The 21,699-nt window shown below is 37.1% G+C and overlaps 1 protein-coding gene across 4 annotated transcripts in view; it reads right to left on the bottom strand.

The window, feature by feature from the left end:
* Window positions 1–2,603: 2,603 nt before the first annotated feature.
* LOC108741679 (protein artichoke) overlaps window positions 2,604–21,699 on the bottom strand; it is a 50,887-nt gene continuing 31,791 nt past the window's right edge. For 3 of the 4 annotated variants that reach the window (XM_018476555.1, XM_018476554.1, XM_018476558.1), the window contains 3 exons: window positions 6,770–10,068; window positions 6,397–6,692; window positions 2,604–3,773 (listed from right to left, as the gene is read on the bottom strand). In XM_018476555.1, the coding sequence (XP_018332057.1) occupies window positions 3,207–3,773; window positions 6,397–6,692; window positions 6,770–10,031 (4,125 nt within the window). In that variant the 5' untranslated portion in view covers window positions 10,032–10,068 and the 3' untranslated portion in view covers window positions 2,604–3,206. Of the gene's footprint in view, window positions 3,774–6,396; window positions 6,693–6,769; window positions 10,069–12,529; window positions 12,622–21,699 lie in introns of those variants that run through there. The other variant, XM_018476557.1, reaches the window with a different exon arrangement.

A 21,699-nucleotide genomic window follows, 5' to 3' on the forward strand; every position in this document is an offset into this window, starting at 1 on the left:
TTCAATACCTAGAATAGTTTTGATCCAAATTTTACAACACATCTTTAAATATATTATCAATCAATGAAATATTTTTACGTAATATTCTGTGTTTTGTTCGAGATTAGTATTAAATTTCAATACCTACAATAGTTTTGATCCAAATTTTACAAGACATTTTTAAATATATTATTAATCAATTAAATATTTCTACGTAATAATATGTGATTTGTTCCATATTAGTATTAAATTTCACGTTCAAAAGTTATTTCTATGAGTGAAATCGTTTTCTAGTCTTCTTTTCGTACAGTTCTAGAGTTTGCTGCATTTTGGTTGTCTACGTATTACATTAAAAATTGTGGTTTAATTTATTGTGAACAGAAACGTATAAATTAGCATTCCTAACTACATCTACATAATGCTAATATAATTGGAAGATGATAATTCATCAATCTATCTCATCGAAACTAGAATTATAGCTAAATTAAAGCTTTTATTTTAAATTGCCCCGGCGCACCCACCAAAATTCTCAATAATTTTTTAATAATTATTGATATTATTATGAACGACTTATTGATGACATTAAAGTGATATCCTTGTTGAATATTATACTTAATCCCATAATAAACACTTATTTTGACACCATTTCTTTTATTTAACAATTAGTTAATCGTGATATCGATATATCTGAAAACGAAATGTTTTACTTGGCCGATCTCATCTCGTATTCATGGACAAAGTTTTGTCGTCATTCCGTGAAATTTTTAGTGCAAAAACAGACGAACTGGTTAATTATTCCCGTTTCTAAAAACTAGCCATTCGTATCTAAAGTTGATTCCCGGTAGAAACTAAATACAAAGTTTGCGCCCTTTTTCTTTTATCTCGGAAAAAAGGAGAGCGACTAGAACTTGGGCAATAAACTAGATTTTTTTTTCTGCCTCGTAAAACTCGAACGTTTTATCGCCTGTAAAAGAAATAAAGGAATTGGACGCCGAATCGAACGCTTCAATGACTGAATGCATTTAGTTCTACTTCGTCATGCTCAATAATAAAATAAATTTCGTTCTAATTCCCTTGTTATAGTACAATCTTAGGAAAAATCAGAAACATTTTTATAACAGAAATCAATTTATTATTTTTAAAACAGTTGAAAATAAATTCGAAACAGTCGAAAATCAATTTGCTGCTTCTGAAACAATTCAAAATCGAATAATTGTTTTTGAGACAGCTTTTGTTTATACGTTGCTACTGTATTTATAATTCTAATTTTTCTTTCTTTTGTTTTCAGGTAAGTGCTCGCTTGTTTCTTCATTGTTACTGGTAAGTGCTCTGTTTACCAGTTGAATTATTTATAATGACATAAAACTGTGGGTATGGTTTTTTGTAATTCCGGACCGTGACATCCCTTTGTTCGTTATTATCAATGGAAAGCTATTTGACGAGTTTTCACGTTTAGCTTCCCTCGAATTGGTCAATAATTCGGACAAAGAGAAGGGTTGTTCGGGGAGAACAATTCGTATTATTCGGAAGTATGGATATTGCGTTTAACGGTCAGCCGTAATTCAAAGGCTGCCCCGCGGTACGCCGCCTTGACTTTTATTTGACGCAGGGGATTCCCCAATTGACCATACATTGTGGAAAAAATTCCTCCTTGTGAAGTGTAAACGACAGCAACCCCAAATGGGCTTTATTTCTTAAAGTGATCATTTTTCTTTATTTATGCCATACAGGGTGTTAAAATGTGGGGACAACATTTTCGAATAAGTGTATAGTGTTTAGTGGTTTCCATCGGCGTAAAATCAACCCTAAGTGAAGCTCGCGTATCAACCGAGGCAAATAATGTCCTCGGGGGAAGCCAGTCTTGCAGATTTGGACCAATATAATTAACCCTCTTAGGCTGCGCCCCTTTTTCCAACGTTTAAGGATGTTACATTGAACAATCTGAATCAGTTTTTGCTAGCATTAAGAAAACATTAGTCTTGGAGATGTGTTAGAAGAGAATAAAGATTGAGGTGGTTTTCTCTCATGAGGACAAAAACGAAATTAATGTAAAACGGTAGTGGTTTAACCAAAATAAATTGTTCACAACGAATTATTTTTTCTTTTTTAAGGCAACATTTGCTCTAGTACTAGGATAATAACAAATAGCTCGCCAGGAATTGAGTTTGTCAAGCAAATAAGTGATTTAATATTTATTGGATTGGAAACCTTAAGTGAATTCTATTCTCTGATTATTTATTTTGTTAATAGTCTGTCTTGAACGAGATTGATATCGGTAGAAGTACAAATATCTTGCCCAAATATTGATTTAAGAATAAGACTTTTCATTTGTGATAATTAACAAATGTTTCCGTATTTGTTCTGTCTCGCTAATTAATTTTGCAACACCTTCTCCACAATATTAATTAAAAGTATTATTATCTTTAGATAATGTTTATTTTCCATTACAGTTAGATAATCTGAATTCAACTTACCTTAAAAATGTAATACATTTTATACTCTGGCTGCTCCTTCTTTAAGAGAGAAAATGTTTAAACAATTTACATAATTTATTTATTTTTCTTAAATAACAAAAAATCAACATCATTAAAAAATATCATACTTACTTCGAGTGTGACAAATTGATAATTGGAAACAATTTTTATTAATTACTTGTTAGTGTTATTTACAATGTCACAAAAAGGTCTTGATTTTTATTTTATTTTTTATTATTTTTTTTTTTGAAGTGTGAACAGAAAATGTTACTATAACATCGTTTCAGTTTTGAGGGATTTTTCTGTATTTTCTACACATCGACATTAATAGATAACTTCACTAATTAGTTATTGATAAATTAATCTGAGTGAAAGGTAAACACTTACAAACAGTGAATGAACACGTAATGTCTCCAAAAGTCATTATCATTTGTTTTTAACGACAGTTTTTTGTTTTTTTGATACATTGTTTTGATGCAAATAGAAATTCGTTGACATTACATTTTGTTTCACGTTATAAATAAAAGTAAGTGATTTGCTAGATGAGTGTTTTCATTAAATATAGATACTATCTGTATTTTCGATTCGATATTTTTGTTTCAATAAAAACTTTATATCTAAGTACTCTTAATAACGTTATAATTAAAAGTTGTTTTTGTATTCCTTTGTCATAAAAAATTCGTTTTTGTTTTTAAATTTCGTATCATAAGTAAATGTTTATAGATCGTATCACTGCATTTTTATTAATTAAGTTTAATTAAAAGACGTTGTGTTAATACTTTCGATAAATCGGGGATGGGCTCCTTGACCTCCTGCTTCGCCACTTTGTATGGAAAAATGCCGATACGATAAATATTCCGGCGGTACGTTCGGTTGGTCCCTTTTGATGGCCCTTCTTTGTTTCTTCAGCTTCAAATATCCCAACACCGACACAAGAACTATGAACACTACAAATCCCATGCAGCAACCGATTATAAGTCCTAATCTCCTGGTCAGAATCGACTGTACGTCGGTGCCGTGTTCGGAAAAGCCTCCGAGTCCGTCGGGAATGCCTTCTAACGTGTCCAAAGTCCCCACTTCCTCGCACTTACTCGTCGGGGAATCCACCAGCAGGGGCATCAACCTATCACTATATACTTCTAAGTCCGACGGTTCAGAATGATTCACGAAATTGTTTGTGATTACGTGGGACGCCGCAAGTTCACTTCTCCTAGTTATCCAGTTCCCTAGGGCTATTACGCAAATCAGATACCGAGATGACGGGAACAACCCGGTTACTCTAGTGGAACGAGACGAACTGTCTAGGATTTTTCCGCGTATCTAAAAAGAAATTACAAAACAGAAAGCACAAGTAAATTTTGCGTTCTACAAATACATCAGGTATAGTCTGTTCATCTAGAGAAAAGTACACGATGCCAAATCGATGTGCGCGGACTGCCATAATAGACGTAACCGTTAAAAGTTATTCAAGGCGCCTGAAGGTTACGTCTGACGGGGACCTTTATATGCATCGCCCACGCTGTACCTTTCTCTAAGTGAATGGACTATACTTGTGCTCATTAACCCCTAATTTGTTGGAAGATAAACCCAGTAATTATCCCCGGGTTTCCCATATTCTGCACAGTCAAAAAAAAGAAAGAAAGGCAATAATAAGAGAAGGTAATACGTATGTAAAGATTCGGCTGACGCGGGCAGAACATAATCTACCCTCAGCTGCTAATTTCTAGCGCGACTGGCTGACCAAGATGCTGACATTTGGATGTGCTGTTTGCAGAGAGAGAATGAACCTATCTGCTTCCGGTGCAGCTCTATTTACTAACCCGAATGCACTCACTTGGTTGAGATATCGCCGTTGAAACTTCTGCAATTTTAAACTTTTAACTCGACGGCTTCGTCGGGGTGCGAATAAATTCATTAGACTGTTCTCATAACCTGACCCGCACTTCATTTTCTTGTTTTACAACTGTGATTTTCGTTTGGAATTAATTTTTAGTAAGCCCGAATTATAATTAAAGATATCGATTCGACTAGCAGGTTTTATAGGGGTTAGGGGGTTACTAAAAACTGCGGGTGATCGGAGAAACCATATTTTTAATTATTATGACTCAATTACTAATCTAATTGAAATTTATCTATCGTTATTGTCACTTTTAATAATTTAGACTGTTTTGTTCATGAATTTTATGTTCGTAGATGCGTTATTCTTTTAAAGATTTAAAGGGTGGCATCATTTTTTGAAAAATACGACCCAGTACAGGAAATTCGTGTAGGTAGATACCTACCTTAAGTTAAATCCAATAAATACAATTTAATTCTTTTGAGGGATGACACGCTTTGTTCAAAGGATTTTGAGAGTTCGGTTAGTTTAGGACAGCTTTCAAAGAAGCAGATGTTATTTTCAGATAGACGAGGTTAAAGAAATATATTCTTTCCACACGTTTTCCAAATTGTACATTTTCGCTCGTGTGACATGAACAATAAAAAAATATCGCCAATGAAAAGTGTAATCTCAATTGTAGGTACGCGAACTTGATTAATGCAGCTGTGATATATGGTTCAAGTCAGTAATTAAGTATCATGTCACATTATTATAACAATGATTGATGTTGTATTGTTTAATTAGTTTATTCAACTGTCTGAGTCACACTTTATCTAATCGAACAAATGAACAAGAAACAAATGTTATACGGATGACGATTGAATGCAACGTTGCGGGTGGTATTTCGTTATCAGGGCCGGAATTGAATTTATCTGTACTTTCAAGTACGTTTTTTTCGAAACCGGTAAACTTACGGACATAAAAACATTTAGATAATTTTCATATTTTATGGTGCTCTATCACTTGGTGCACTTATTTCAGTTCAGTTACACCCTGTGTAATTTGAAAATACTACAGAATGGGAGACTTAGTTTCAGTTTACTGGCGGTCGCCAAGCTTTGGTTTACTGCAGCAGCGAATATAAAAGAACTCAATATGGTAATGCCTCATTGTAAATCGGTTCGCAAGCTTGGAGTGTTTACCCTTCCATTTGAGAAGTACTTTTGTTGCTTGGAATAAGTTTATCTCGACGACTTTAAAGAGTGATTTATAAACTTCATAATGTTGCAGCGCTATCGGCACGTTGTTCGTTGCCTTTCAACGTGAGCCGCTGCTGCTGTGCTATTTCATATTGAATTCCGATTTTTCAATTTCTTTGTTAGCACTTCCTGCAACCGTCTTTCGAAAATCCACGAATAATCAAACGCGAAACTCTTGCAACCGACACCATTATTCTACTTCGTCGACTGCAACTCCAGGAAATTGTCTCAGTCTCTTCTTTTTTTTTTTCTTGTTCTAATATCAGCGGGGCTGCAAAATTAAAATCGACCAATCTCCTTAAAAGCATTCCCGAACGATGCGAAACGTTGACAACGATTACTAATATTTTTTTGCGTTCCTCCCGTAGGTGCTGTTTCTCGACAAGAAATCTTTCGTCGGGAACAAAGGGAGAGAGTAATATCGGAGACAATTAATTAAGGAATTAAAATATCAGCAATGTACTTCATTAGTTACGACAGAAGCCCTCCAATTTAGTTCCCCCATTGATTGAATTTCTACTTGCTGCCGTTCCTTAATTCGGCTCAGGGTTGTTTCGTCGTCTCTCTCACCGGCAGGGTCTTACAGTTACTGAAATTGTGTCGCGCTTGTTTTTTGTTTATTAAATGTCTTAGTTAGTTAGTGAGTCGTACAGCGCAATTATGCCGTAATGAATTCCTTTCGTATGGGCTAATGATCATGATCGCAGCGTCAATGGTATTAAAATGAAAATTGGTCTTGTTAGTCTCATACAGTAGCATCATTTGTTGTTATTAAGTCGTTCAAACCCACAAATGTAAACAATCTGCTTTGTAAGTAAAGTAATTCAATTAAAACGATAAAACGTTTGAGGATAATTCTACTTACGTCACTGACGCTATCAAGTGCGTAGAAGGCCACTTGAAACCCATTCAGACCCGAGTGGTTCCTGCTTTGCCAAGATACCAAGACGGAGTACGGTTGAATGTCTTGGATGCCCAGTTTTACTACCAAAGGTTTGTCGCAAAATTGCTCAGGGATCAAGTCCAAAAATATGCGTCCTCTCAACTCCGGAGGCTGCTCACAGCGGAGGTCCTTTCTCGTGGCGATTTGCACCAGCTTCTGATGATCCTGCAACCATTCCCAGAACTCTTGCGATTCGCAGCTGCAGGAGATCGGGTTCTCTAAAAACGGAACCGTCACACAACAATTAATTAACAAGTTTCTCATAAAGAATCAGATTTGTTTTCGTAATCCTTACCTTCTGTCCTTAAACTACGTATCTGAGTTTCGAGTGGTCTAAATGCGTTTAAAGGGATGTTCTCCAAATAGTTTTTGCTGATGTCGAGAGTTCTGAGTTTCTTGAGAGGTTTAAAAGCGTCTACGGATACGGAAGTTATCCAATTCCCGAAAAGGTAGAGCTCGGCTAAGTTCTCCAAGTAGCGGAAGGTGGTTTTACTGATCCTGCCCACTTGGTTGTAAGATACATCAAGAACCTGTAATGACTGCAGGTCCGCGGGGAAATCTTCCAGCTCTTTGAGTCGGTTCCTTGTTAGATTCAATAAACGTAAGTGAGTTAAGCCTTTCAGGCGTTCCTGCGGAAGGAGTTCGATATCGTTCACCCCCAAGTCTAACGTAAGAAGCTGGGGTAGGTTGCTGAACGCGCCCGGCGATATCCTCGAGATCCTGTTGTGATCCAGGAATACGTGCAAAAGTATAGGGAACGATTCGAAATCTTTACTGGTGAGTAACGATAAGTTGGTGGCGCTTATGTGAATCTCTTCCAACGACGGATACTTGTGGGATGTTGCAGTGTCGTGCAGCTTCGTTATCGGGTTCCCTGTCAGGTTCAGCCACGTCAAATTTGGTAGCGTCTGCTGCGATAAACTTCCGGTGGGAATCTGACGAAATTTATTGTTCGACAGGTCGATCCTTCTTAAATTAACGGAGCGGTGGAAGAAGTTGACGGGAAGGGCCATTAGCGAGTTGAAACTCAAGTCCACGGACACCAGCTGAGTCAAGTTTGCTACCGCGAAGCCCGACAGTGAAGAAATTTCGTTGTGGCTGATGTCCAACTCTTTCAGATTCGGCAGGCCGTTGAGTCGCGACAACTCCAAATTCGACATCTTATTAAACGACAATGAAAGGCTTATCAGTGTGGATATGTTAAGAAGCGCCGTGTAGGGCAGCTCGGTAAATGCGTTTTTGGATAATTTCAAATCTCTGATGACGTTTAAAGTCAAGAAGGTGCTGTGCAAAAGTTCACTCAATTGGTTACCGGTCAGATCTATGGTCAATAAATTTTTGTTATTGGCGAATGTGTTCTTCGGCAACACTTCAATGTCGCAGTGATCCAGGTAAATGGACTGGAGGGATGGTAATCCACTTAGCGCGTCCTCGGTTACTTCCCGGAAATAATTGTGAGACACCTTGAGAACCCGCAGTCCGGGAATATCCAAGTTGAGTAGCCCTTCCGACGACGTCAAGTTGTTATGCGCCAAGTTCAACTCGTTTAGATTATTCAGTTTCTTGAACGCGTCTTTCTCCACTTTATTTATAGAACAATTCATGACGTTCAGGACCCTAATCGGCAACGGTTCCTGGAATATTTCCGAATGGATTACGTCGAGATTGTTATGAGACAAGTCCAGTATGCGGAGCTTCTTTAAATTAGAAAACGCCCGTCGTTCGATAAACGTTATCCTGTTACTTGACAAGTTCAGCTCTTCGAGTTCGTGAAGCTCGCAAAATGATTTGGTGGTGACAGATTTGAGCTTGTTAATGCTCAAATCTAGGAACTTAAGGGACTGCATGGGTTCAAAGGCCTTCTCTTCGATGTGAGAGATGCTATTATTGGTCAGGTAGACCCTCTGGATGAGCAGCAGATCGCTGAAAAGGGCTCTGTCTATCCTTGTTAATTTATTATGCCCTAGCCACATTATCTGGACGCTCGACTGTCCTCTAAGGGAATCATTGTGAAGGTTTACTATTCTGTTGGCGTCCAGCTGGATGGAGACCAGGGAAGAAGATTCGCGCAGAAAAACATCCCCTAATTCGGACAGCATGTTCCCTTGGAGATTCACGTGCTGGAGACTGAGCAGGCTGTGGAACGATCCCGAATCGATAGACGTTATTTGATTGTATTGCAGATGCAATTCGAGTAGTACGGGCAAGGGGTGAAAAACGCCCCTGTACACGTTCCTAATTCTATTATTGTGAAGCCGTATTTCGCGTAAATTAATGACCTTATCAAAAACGCCCGGTTCCAAATCTCCGATCCAGTTGCTATCGAGACTTAAAGACGTAAGGTTTCTATTGTTATGGAATAGTGTCCTCGGGATTAAGGGGATGAAGTTGGAGCTTAGGTGTAATTGAGCCAGGTTTACTAGCGTTTCGAATGCGACGGGATCAATGTGCCTGACGGCGTTCTGCTGCAGATATATCACGGACAATTCGGACGAGTCGGTGAACGCGTTCCTCGGAATCTCCAGGATGTTATTTTCCGACAGGAACAGCTCCTTCAAATCCGGCAATCGGGCGAACAGTCCGCCTATGTAATGTATATGATTGTGACTGATGTCTATCGATCGTAATTTCTTATTAGACTGGAAAGTTCTTTTGTCTAAGAAGACAATTTTGTTGTGACTCAGATCGACGGTCTCGAGTTCCAAGAGGGACACGAAAGCACTGTGGTGCACGCTCTCTATGACGTTATAGTAAAGCGATAGCGTTCTTATGGACGGACTCGGTCGAAAACAATCTTCCTTTAAGCTTTCGAAATTGTTAGAACTCATATCTAAGAACATCAGCGAGTCGAGTTTTGAATAGCCGTCGTCCGGAAAAGAACTGATTTCGTTCCATGCCAGTCTCAGCATTTTTAATCGTTCCAGTCTCCTGAATGCGGCCATGGGGAACTGTTTCAGCTTGTTTTCGGCCATGTCCAGTTCGGAAAGGGTATCTTCTAAACCGGCAAAGGCGTATTCGGACACTTTTTTGATAAGGTTTCCCTTTAAATTCAATTTGATCAGGTGCAGTCCGTAGAAACTGTAACTGGGCAGATCGCTGATCAGATTTGACTCGAGGTTTAACGCTATCAGTTTCACCAGTCCGGAAAACGTCTTCTGAGGAATCTCCCTGAGCTTTCCCGAAACGAAACTGAGAGACTCGAGAAAAGGCCGGAGAGTTAGGAAGCAGTCGTCGTGCAGGTCTTCCAGGTTGGATTGTGTTATCTGAAAGTGTCTAATGACGGTCCCGTCCGGGAATAAATCGGGCGTGAGTCTGGTGATGGATTTGTCCAAGTCGTAGATGCTGAGCGATTGGATGGGTCCAGATACGACTTGCAGAACGGAATGGATCGAGTGGGCCGTGGCAGCCGGGCACTCCAGGAATATGCCATCTTCGAAGTTGTAACACGGACAGGAAGGGTTTATGGCAAAACTGGGACAATTGTTGCTGTCCTGAGCGACCAACAGGCTCGACAAAAATATTAGACAGGCGGTAATGGCGCCATATTGCGCCATCATGTTACAGCCATAGTTTAGAAGTCTTGGATTTGTTTACCTGTAACAATTAGAAATATCAAATTAATAAGGGAACATTGTTTCCTAGTAAAATCTTCTTCTGTCTTAAATTGTTTTAGACAACCAAAAAAAAAATGACCATCTGACTTTCAAATGTTTTTCTGTTTCTTGTAAGTTGTTTCTTAGACTTCAATTTTTTTTTATTTGGTCCCCATTGTTTTCCATTGTTATTGATTAAGAAAGAAAAACTGGCGAAGTTACACAAATACTTTATTTCCAAATGTCAAATACTTCGACTTTTTTTATTAAAAATGAAATACATGACTTTTGCTTGATGTAAAATTCTCGCGTTTCGACTGAATTCTTTATAACATTACAGGAGATCAAGCAGGAATTAATTTTCTATTTTTGTTTTAGTAAATAAACTCGGAAACAAAAATACAAAAATAAATTAAAATCTCTAAAAGAAGATTGCAACTTCATTTGGAGTCAGTAAAAAGGTGTTGTAGACTGTGTAAAAAGTGGGAACGGTTGTTTGAATCGATATAAACCCCTAAATAGTTACTGTTTGATGTTTATCCCTGTTAATTACCGATTGCATTCGATCTGCAAGCAATCGCCGAATATTTTCCCACCCTTTTTTCCCATTCCCACGGATCACTTCAAAGCGTCTACCGCGTTGCGATTCTACGTGAAAAACCTGAAACAAATTTTGATCGTTTTGCGTAGATGTTGTGAATTTTAAAACCGCTCATAATTCCAGGCGTGTTCCGTCAGCCGAGAATGTTTTCAGTTGTGGAATTTCGAATCGGTGATCCATGTTCCAGCCAACAACAACACGTTCATATTTTCAATGTAGTCGTTGCAGTAGGTTACTACCCAACAGTTGGTGATTTATATTGTTGGCTGCATGCTTTTTCAACCGTTATTACCTACGCTTCGGTGTACGAAAACATGTTCGCACAACAATCGCATAATAACTGCGTAAACTCAGAAAAATGCGGCACGCACAACTATGTTTACTTTTGTTAACAAAAGAGAACGTTGTCGTTGACAAATGAAACACATTTTGTTTATTGATGATTAGGTATATGCTTTAGACTTTCAATTGTTTTTAATAAGTGGTTTTGTTTTCGTTTAAAGTCACTTGTCTCAACTCTACGTACTAATTATTAGAAATTGGATTACCAACCACTAACAGTAGATACCTTTAGAATTAATTATTGTTCTTTAGAATCGAGAGTTGAAAATAGTAATTAATTTTAAGTAAATAATAGCTACCCTAGAAAAGTTTAAAGAATAACTTAGGTTTCTTCCATTTCGAGGAGTTGAAGAATAATTTAAAATTTCATTACCACTAATTGGTTGGAAATATTCCAGAGATGTTACTCGGGAATCCGTAAGTGGCATACAAATTAATGGAATTGGTAAAAATGGAATGAAAAGAGAATTTTCAGGTCTGATCAAATGTGTTTTTTTTGTTGTATAATAATGTGTATGTAAGTAAGTAGATGCGATATGTGAATTAAATTTTCCGTGCACAAAAGAAAATTTAATCAATTCAGACATCAAAAGTGGTTGATTTATTTAATATAATATGCTATAAAAGGAGTATTTTGAAAGGCATAGTTTAATGTAATTTCCGTTTTCTTGGAATGTTTTTTTTTGAAATATTGTAAGCTATTATCAGAAGTAACAATATTTTCGATAAATCGATCTGGGAATGGGACGTGAACAAGAAAAACAGCCGGAAGGGCAAAAAACTCATTTAGTTCAACTGGAAAAGGCTCGTCCTTTGAAGGTAAATGACAGCGTTTTGAGACATCATCGCTCTCGTTCTATTGCCCTTTTGATCAAGATGATACGTTTCACGTCTTCATTTCTAACCTTTTCTATCCACGTTATTTTCATCATCCGCCTATAACACCACATTTCGAACGCTTCTAACCTTTTCTTTTCCGCCGCTCCCACTGTCCATGTTTCGCACCCGTACAACGCCGTGCTCCAAACATACACCTTTAACAACCTTTTTCGAATTTTTAAATTAACCGTTCGCGAGCATAGAAGTGACTTCTTTTTATTAAAGGCGACACGACCCTGCGCTATCCTCTGCTTTATATCCCTACTACTCCTTCCATCCTGACTTATCTGACTTCCTAGGTATCTAAAATCAGCCACTTCTTCTAATTTTTCGTCTCCTATCTTTATATTCGCTCTTTCCCTACTTTTTCTTCCCTTGCATACCAGTATTTTAGTTTAGTTTTATTTTCATACAGTTCCTAATAAGGACCTAACACAAACTTTTTTCCCTGTCGTCTCATTCAATATTCGACTTGATTTTCTTAATGACGACGCCCTCTTAAACCGCAGCATGCTTTCCCTTATTTTAGATCACCAATTTACCTGACATAACAAATCGCGACTAACCTCAAACAATAACGAACGGATTTAATGCACAGGCGTTGTAATAATTATCTAAAAACAAATTCACCATCACTTACAGAATTATACGTCAGGAGTATACCATTATAACCCATGTGTAATTTTTTGATTTGAATCATAAATACTCTACCAAATTACGTTTAACAGATTCAAACGCCAATTCTTCTATAACAACGGCAACATTTCAATTAATTTAACAGTTGAATAACGTACGTAAAATTGTTTTTAATTAATTAAATTGAAGCGTCCTGCCTGACAACAGTTTAAATAATAATACTCGAGTGTGCTAGTTCAAAGAAGTCTCATTTGGCTTTTCACGTGCCGAAACACACGCATACAATTAGCTTATGTGTTTCATATTGTGTGTGTGCACACGTATGCATAAAGTTAGAAGCACTATCTTCATTATTTGGCTTAATTACCGCGCTCGTAATTAACATTGCACTGTAAAAACACGTTGGAGAAACTCTGACTAGACAACGAAGGGATAGTCCGTAAAACTTTTGTAAATATCTAACACACCTACAAAAATATGTATCTAATTAATTAAAAGGTTAATGCAAACAAGTGATTGTTCGGCATCTTAACATGAAGAACGAAAAGTAGAGGGCCCGATGTGCTACCTTGGGGAAAACCATCGGCGTTTCGCTTTTATTTTGCTATGGCAACGGTTAAACGAGACAACAGACAGAATAACGCCGTGGGCCACAACAGTCTTTTGTTTTTAAATTAACAAAAAATTCTTATTGTAATTCGTACTTTTTGTCTGGACCTTGTGTTTCTAATACTGACGCTGTCATTTCACGTGAAATAGTGACGTTTTATATCTTGCGGTAATAATAGGACTTTCTCTTATCTTTTATCCTGGAGCCTGGAAATTAGCGGATACGGAGTGGTCGAGTCCTGTAGAAAGTGCAAAGGTTGTAATAAACTAGCGGTTTCGGTTTTATATCCCAAAGCCATTAAAATTTTATTGTCACACGAAACGTATTTCAAATTCACAAGTCCGTACCGTATCCTCCCTCTAAATTATATTAAAACCCCTCGCTGCTGCAGCACACATGTGTGCTAATGTAATTATGAAGCTGGATGGTTATTTGATACATTAAATCTGTAAATGTATAATAAATAATTAGTTTGAAACTGGAAACCGAATGAAAATATTGGTCTCACATTGGCTTGTAGGAGTATTGACTTTGTGTTCGAAATGTAGTAGATTGTTGTTTTCTGTCAGCTTATCGTGACTTGAACTGTGTCTATAAAAACTTCAGTACAAGGTAAAACTTTCTAAACTTTTTCAGAACTTCTAGCTCCATAAACACTGGAGAGGTAATTTTTACTTTGTAGTAAAACGAATCAATATCATTTAGAATTGGAGAAATATATATATTTAAAATGGTTATATATAGGCAGTCTTTTCAGTCATCATGACCATAAGGTCGTCAGTCCTAAGACTGGCTGGACACGTACCTCCACTCTTTCCTATATATCCTGAGCTAAACTTCGCATTTCCCTAAAACTAGAACATCTCACATGCTTAACTATTTGCGAACAGTAATCTAACCTAGGTTTACCTCTACCCCTCCTAACTCCTGTTTCTGCCGCTAATATGCCTCTGACTAGACCTTCATACCTGAGAAGGTGTCCTACCAACCTATCTCGCCTATTTTTTATTGTATTAGAGTCCTCTGTTCTCCTATTCTTTCCAATACCTCTTCATTTCTAACCTTTTCTATCCACGTTATTTTCATCATCCGCCTATAACACCACATTTCGAACGCTTCTAACCTTTTCTTTTCCGCCGCTCCCACTGTCCATGTTTCGCACCCGTACAACGCCGTGCTCCAAACATACACCTTTAACAACCTTTTTCGAATTTTTAAATTAACCGTTCGCGAGCATAGAAGTGACTTCTTTTTATTAAAGGCGACACGACCCTGCGCTATCCTCTGCTTTATATCCCTACTACTCCTTCCATCCTGACTTATCTGACTTCCTAGGTATCTAAAATCAGCCACTTCTTCTAATTTTTCGTCTCCTATCTTTATATTCGCTCTTTCCCTACTTTTTCTTCCCTTGCATACCAGTATTTTAGTTTAGTTTTATTTTCATACAGTACTAAACTGTCAGTACCGCTTCCATTTTACTAAAGCTTTCTCTAATTCCTCCATGCTAGATGCTAATACTAAGCATACTAATCTTTATCCCCTGTATATCTATCCCTACAATTGTACTGTCTTTAATTATGTTGATCGCGTCTTCGATGTATAGATTAAAAAGTAGCTGTGACAGTGTGCATCCCTGTCTGACTCCCTTTCTAATATTTACTTCTCTACGTTGCAGCCCCAGCTCTATAACTGCCCGTTGCTCTTTGTACAAACTAAGTATCACTCTTCTATCTTTGTAACTCATCCCTACATTTTTAAGTGTATTTAACATCTTGTCCCATTTAACATTGTCAAAAGCTTTCTCTAAATCTACAAATCCTATGTAGGCACCCTTTCCTTTTTCTATCGTTTTCAATGGAAAAAATTAAATATAGTATACGGTTTCAATAGCACTTTGTATAGCTTTTCTCTTTAAAGTAGAATTTTCAATAAATCTGTCAATTTTAGCCTCGACTTTGTAAGTTTCTTTTTCGTATATTTACGCCGAGTCAATTCTTTCAGATCATTAAGCTTGGCTCACTCCTTTCGTACAAAAGCCACCTTTTGAAAAGAGCTCAATCTTCTTCGCGCTCAGGGGTGGTTCATTGGGAATAATAAGGGTTACGTTCAGCTGTTTTATATCGAATCGAGCGGCGATTAGCTGTTAAATGTGCTTTTCAGTTACACTTTGGGTTTTTATACAGGCGACGCGCCACTGACGCGACGCCGACGCCGACTCCGACGCCGTCTAACGGAGACGTGAATGGTAGCGTTAAGAAAAGCTCACCCCTCATTCGATCCTTTTTGCTCGAAATGATATATTATTATGCTGGCTGTCTCTCAACATCATTCAGCCACCGTAATCGTTTAAAGAATCCCAGAAGGTAACAACTCGCGAACATCAATCTTCTAAATCGCACACAATTGTTGTGGTTTATCTATGTATAAAGAAAATCACACCTTGATATATACAAGAAGAGCAAACAATTTGAAAGATTCTTGGGTCGCCTTTTTTTTTGACGTGACAACGTCTTATAATTCGATGGAGTCGGCTGCACGAACGAAAAAACATGACTCATGCGGCGTTACCTCGCTCTGAGGCGTTCCATTTAAGGCTTGAAGTGCAAGCGAGAGCGCGGAACGAGCGACAAAGAGGCACAATCGGCCTCCGCGTTCGGCAGCGTTCGACATCTGTCTCTCTCCTACTTGAGTGAGCGATGCGTCCGCGTGGACAGCTGCTATACAATAATACATTTCCATTTACCTCCTTCTCTATATCCATACAAAATATCTATCAAACAAATAAAATTAAAATTTTCTTTTAAAAAATGAAACCATTCCATCAGTATTTTCTTATGACGTTGTCACGTTCAACTATCGTCAGTAAACCGACTTTACAGACAACCGAATTTTTTAATTAAATATCGGTCACCTTTTCAAATTAAATAAATTACGTGAATTTTAATTTAATTTCATGAATAAAAACCACTGTCAGATATTCTATTCTAAGGCATAAGGTTTGCGTCAATTTAATCGATGGTTTAATTCCAAAGTTAAACCGAAAATAAAATAAAGATTGATAATAAACTTCATCTTGATGTGGATGGGAGGTTATAGTGATTTAAAGACATTATGCTTATCTAAGGCCTGCGTATATTAAAGTGCGTGTGTTAATTTCGAAAATCGTAATTCACTGGGTGTTAAGCAAGAGAAGAGAGTTCGGCTGGTAGAATTAATGGTTCAAACAATGTTGTGAGCCCTTTCCGACGATAAATCTGAGTTTTACTGCCTCCAAACGGCCCACTCTTTTCGCTTTTATTGGGGGAGAAAATCTTTGAGATCGCGAAAATTAATTCAAAATAGTTTTTTAAGGAAGCGGAAATCCATAAAAGAGATTAACACCCCGTTTTCCGGGTGCCTCTTTCCCCGGGATTTATACTGGAAGGTGAAATACGTAACGATCCCAAAGGATGACTGATAATGCCCGAAATGGCCGAAACATGTTTAAGGCTCAATATTTTTGATTTATAACTATTAAAAGAAAGAATATATACGTAGAAATGAAATAATACCACCCCTAATATGGGACACCCTTAACTTTTAGAAGTTCTTGATAATATAAGGGAATATTAAAAACGCATTCAGATGTTTCAAATGGTTTATTAATCGCTGCTCTAATATTTATGTTCATCAAGTCTCTTGTTTAAACGTTTGTCTGTTTGTCCGATGTACATTGCTTAACTTATTCATAGTTAATTGAACGCATTCAAATGTTTTATTAATTGTTATTCTAGCACGTATGTTCATCAAGTCTCTTCGTTAAACTTCTATTTGTTTGTCCGATGTACATCGCTTGTTCACGGTTAATTCTGGAAAGCCCTAATATATTTTGTAAAATTACACATTTTCATTATTAGTTCACTAAATATTTATCTAATTGTAAATTTTTACTATCGTTTAATCCTAATTTTGGTAGTTATAACAAATTTTCTTTCAATGCAAATATGTACTGATGCCTATATACCGATGAAGCATTTAAAACAGGATCCGATACCACCTTCGACCTTTTGAACTTTGCTACCGTAGTAATCTACACATGTATCTAATTAAGAATCCCTTCGGGATACGACATATAAAATTCCATTTTCCTTCACAGGTTCTCCGAGCTCATCAACGATTTCTAAGTGTACTTTGGAAGCAAGACAATAAAGATCCTCGTCTAATACTCGAACCTTTACACTTAGGTTAGGTCACTGTTCTTTTTTATATACCTTGCAATTAAGTTTTCGAGAACCAATCAATCAATAAATAATTGGCATTTAATCGAGTTTGCCGTGGATACACAAGGTTAAAAGTGAGGAGGTCATACAAAGAATTGGAGAACAGAGGTCACTGTGTAAGTCAATAAAAAATACGAGGCGATATAAGTGGGTACAATGGGATACTTTTTCAGGCATGTAAGAGGCATATTAGAAGCAGAAACAGGAGCTAAGAGGAGTAGAGGTACATTATATTACTGTTTGCTAATACTTAAGGATGTGGGATGTTCCAGTTTTAGGGAAATGCGAAGATTAGTCCAGAGTAGCAAAAAGTGTAGTTGCCTGTCCAACCAGCTTTAAGATTAAGGTCTTATGGTGATAGTCGATTTTGTGGCTGATACAGTAAAGTGGTAAGCAATAAACATGTCAATTTTTATGTTATTTATTGTAATTATATAGGGTTGTTCGGAAAGTTATTTCGTTTTTTTTTGTGGAAATAAAAGACAGTTTTCGTATAATAAACAAATACTTTATTAAATTATATATTGACCGTTCTGGTCCAACACCTTTTGCCATCTTTCTGGTAGTAGCATAATTCCACGCTCATAAACTTTTTGGTCTTTGCTGGCAAAAAACTGATCGAGGAGGTTTTTGACCTCCTCATTTGAGGTGAAGGTTTTACCGTCTAAAAAATTTTGGAGTGACCGGAACAAATAATAATCCGATGGTGCCAGGTCTGGAGAATATGGTGGGTGTAACATTGTATCCCATTCAAGCTGTAAAAGCTTTTGGCGAGTGACCAAACTTGTGCGAGGTCTCGCGTTGTCTTGGTGAAACACTACACTTTTCCTGTTGATTAGTTCTGACCTTTTCTGTTGAAGTGCATCATTCAGTTTGTCCAGCTGATGACAGTAGACTTCCGAATTAATTGTTGTGTTATCCGGTAAAAGCTCAAAAAAAACGATTCCTTTGGTGAATATCGGCTTTGGAAATGGTTTGAGCCGGTTCATCTTTTTTGCTCCATGACCTCTTGCGTTTGACGTTGTTGTATACAACCGATTTTTCGTCCCCAGTGATGATGCGCTTCAAAAACGGATCATTTTCGTGACGTTTGAGAAGCGAATCGCAGACGTGAATGCGGCGACACAGATTTTTCTCTGTGAGAACATGGGGAACCCATACATCGAGCTTCGAGGATAATCCCAGGCCTTTCAAGTGGTCATAAACTGTTGAATTTGATAAATTTAACCTCAATCCGATCTCACGTGTTGTTATTCGCCGGTTCACATCAACTAATGCCTTTATCGCGTCTTTATCAGCTTCAACCGGCCTTCCCGAACGTGGTGCATCTTCGACATCAAAATTGCCGGATCGAAATTTAGCGAACCAGTTCCGGCACTGTCAACACACCTTCTCCATACACATCAGTCAATTTCTTTCTGGCTTGAACAGCATTTTTACCCTTTCTGTAGTAAAACAGTAAGATATGTCGAAAATGCTGCTTATCGCTCTCCATATTTAAAAGGGCACCAACCAAAAACTACTGCGTAGAATTAATTGGAATTTTTCACACACAAGCCTTGGTATATGAGCTCTCAAAGCATATAAAAATTATACGGCTTAAATATGAAGTTGGGTGCAAAAGAATACAATTAAATCCTCTGTCGGGAAAAAACGAAATGACTTTCCGAACAACCCTATACAAAGGTATTCGCGCCCATTTTCTTTTTCAATAAAAGAAGGTCATGATTTTTTTCCTTTTGTTATAAGTTACAGATCAATACATACAAAGTACTAAATACCTACGCAAGTTGTTAAAGTTTAAGTAGGGAAAATCTGACAGAGTCACGCAACCCCATGCACATGTTCTTTAGCATTCAAGCACTTCCAAACAAGGACCTAATGACGAGGGGATGAAATTCAATAAAGACCCTTGACTGGAACGAACGGCATTATGTAATGCTCCAGTTTGCGGTCAGAAAGAATAGAAAATCCATTCGCCAGTACTGTTTTGCTCTTTCATCGATGAAACGATTGAAATGCAGTCATTTTCTACGAAATATGCGAGACATGTTTTAATGAGAATACAATAAAACCAAATACTGGAATGAAACGGATAGATTTTATATCGGAATTTCGGTTTAAAATATCTGGAAACCTTATTAAAAGTACATCTATCTCAATTTTCTACCTTATCCTTATGTTATCCTCATTTTAATTCCTTGTTTATGTACCCTATCTCAGTAATGCGCATATTATGCAAAAACTAATCGGTTTTGAAGCAAGATAAGAACTTGGTAATAAACGAACACAAAAAAAAAGCAATAAAGCATATCGGAAAATGTCAAGGAAACTTATCTCTGCTCTACGACACTTTCCACGTTAAAACTGCGCAAAAAAAATTGAAACCGATTTTAAAAGTACTGTAATGTTTTGGTTATAGTATAGTACTGTAATGTTTTGGTTATAGTATTTATCACAAATATCATGTTTTTTCTTTCGTCAGCTCTTGTAAAGAAAGTGTCGATTTTGTAGATCTCGTTTAGATTCATGTTTTATTCGACGATAAAAAACTACTTACAGGTAGGTACTAATATTTCGAGTTTGCCAGGTAGAACTTCAGAGAGGAGTAGTACGGTTGGAATACTGTACTCGAATTTTTGACGTTTGACGTTAATTCTTGTGTAAAGCGGATCAAACAGAATTTTCACTTTTTTAATTCAAAAACTCGAGCGACAGTTACAAGTTGAAATAATAATTAACTGGTTGACTGCGTACACACAGGGGTTGTTGAGTTGAGTTTTACGGAAACTACAAACGGTTTAATAAAAATGAAAGGGTAAAAAGGAAACGTTGTAGATACCGTTGTAACAATTTTTACAAACGTTTAATGGCAAATATTATTTTAATAACTACATAGATTTGGTAACATTTTAATTCTCTGATCTTGTTTGAAAAAGATGTTCCAAGTTAAATTTTATGTATTATACACATTCGCTTGACCTCTGACATGAAAGGAAAGGCGTCTGTCGAAAATTTTCCTTTCTGGAAAATATACCGTGGGGGATGATATCATTATCCCCGCCAATATATAACGGCTTAGCCGACATTGACAAATTCCGTAGAGTTCACGAGACGACCTTTCACTTTTTATTAAAAATTGTGATACCGAAGGCACACTTAGCCTGATTCAAATCCAAAGAGGGCTTGGAGTGGTATACTACTACTTAACTGACATAAGTAATTATAATTTTAATGCTTCAGTTCTGCCTAACTTCAGTAACGAAATTATTCTGTATAAACTTGAAGATTTTCTATGGTGGAAAACTAAGCGATAACTTGATTATTTAGTTGAGATCTAAGAACGAGAGCACTCCGCAAATCCAATAGTTATTAGCCGATGATCCAGACGTAACACGTCGTGCACCGTGTTCCAATAACAACGTTGCGGGCATCTTGAATTAGTTTTAAAAGTTAATGGTTAACTCCAATAACAGACCCTAACGGAACCTAAAAACTCAGCTTTCTGAGAACAGAATATAATTTATGTAGTAACAAAACACATATATATATAAATTGGAAAGCAAAAAACAAAAGAATACATACAAGTCATAAATCATTAAACTACTACATATTCATAAAATGAATCATAGTGGTAGGTCAGGAGCTAATCTAGATTCGAAAACATAGAAATTGATACTTGATTATTATATCTTTGAAGCATTATTCGATTCGAATTGTTACGCGAATGCCTGTGGGTACATGTTTTGCAGTTAATATTCCCGATTGTTCATTAAAGGAAGAAGAGTGGAAAAAAGGGAATATATCTATGCATGGCGTTTGATAAATTAACAACCGTACTCGTTGTGAAGTGTTCTACAAATTAACCAAACCGGAGCAATCAACAGTGGTTGCTATTTTATGATACGTATGTAATGAAATAAAAAAAAACGGATTTGTTTGAAAATGTTCCGCCAATTGACCGATCGTTGGGTTACTAATTATTGCAAAGCTTTTAAATCCATTCTATTTTTTAATTGTAAGTTCGCGTGGCATCGTAATACTTGTGCATAAATGAAGACATCAAACATTGGAGACGATCACCGTTCGTACGAAACATTTTGACATTTAATGGTAGTTCAATATGAAATATTAATGTGAAAACTCATTTTCAACTTTTTATTCACTATAAAGTACCTCACGTTAATGAGCGAAATTTTTTTTCTGTTGTCACGTCCTCGCCGGGAATTGAACTCGGGACCTACGGCTTCATGCGCCAATGTTCTAACCACTAAGCTACGAGAGGTGACAATAGCAACAGTG

The sequence above is a fragment of the Agrilus planipennis genome, unplaced genomic scaffold (genome assembly GCF_000699045.2).
Source record: "Agrilus planipennis isolate EAB-ADULT unplaced genomic scaffold, Apla_2.0 scaffold235, whole genome shotgun sequence".
Classification (NCBI taxonomy): domain Eukaryota; kingdom Metazoa; phylum Arthropoda; class Insecta; order Coleoptera; family Buprestidae; genus Agrilus; species Agrilus planipennis.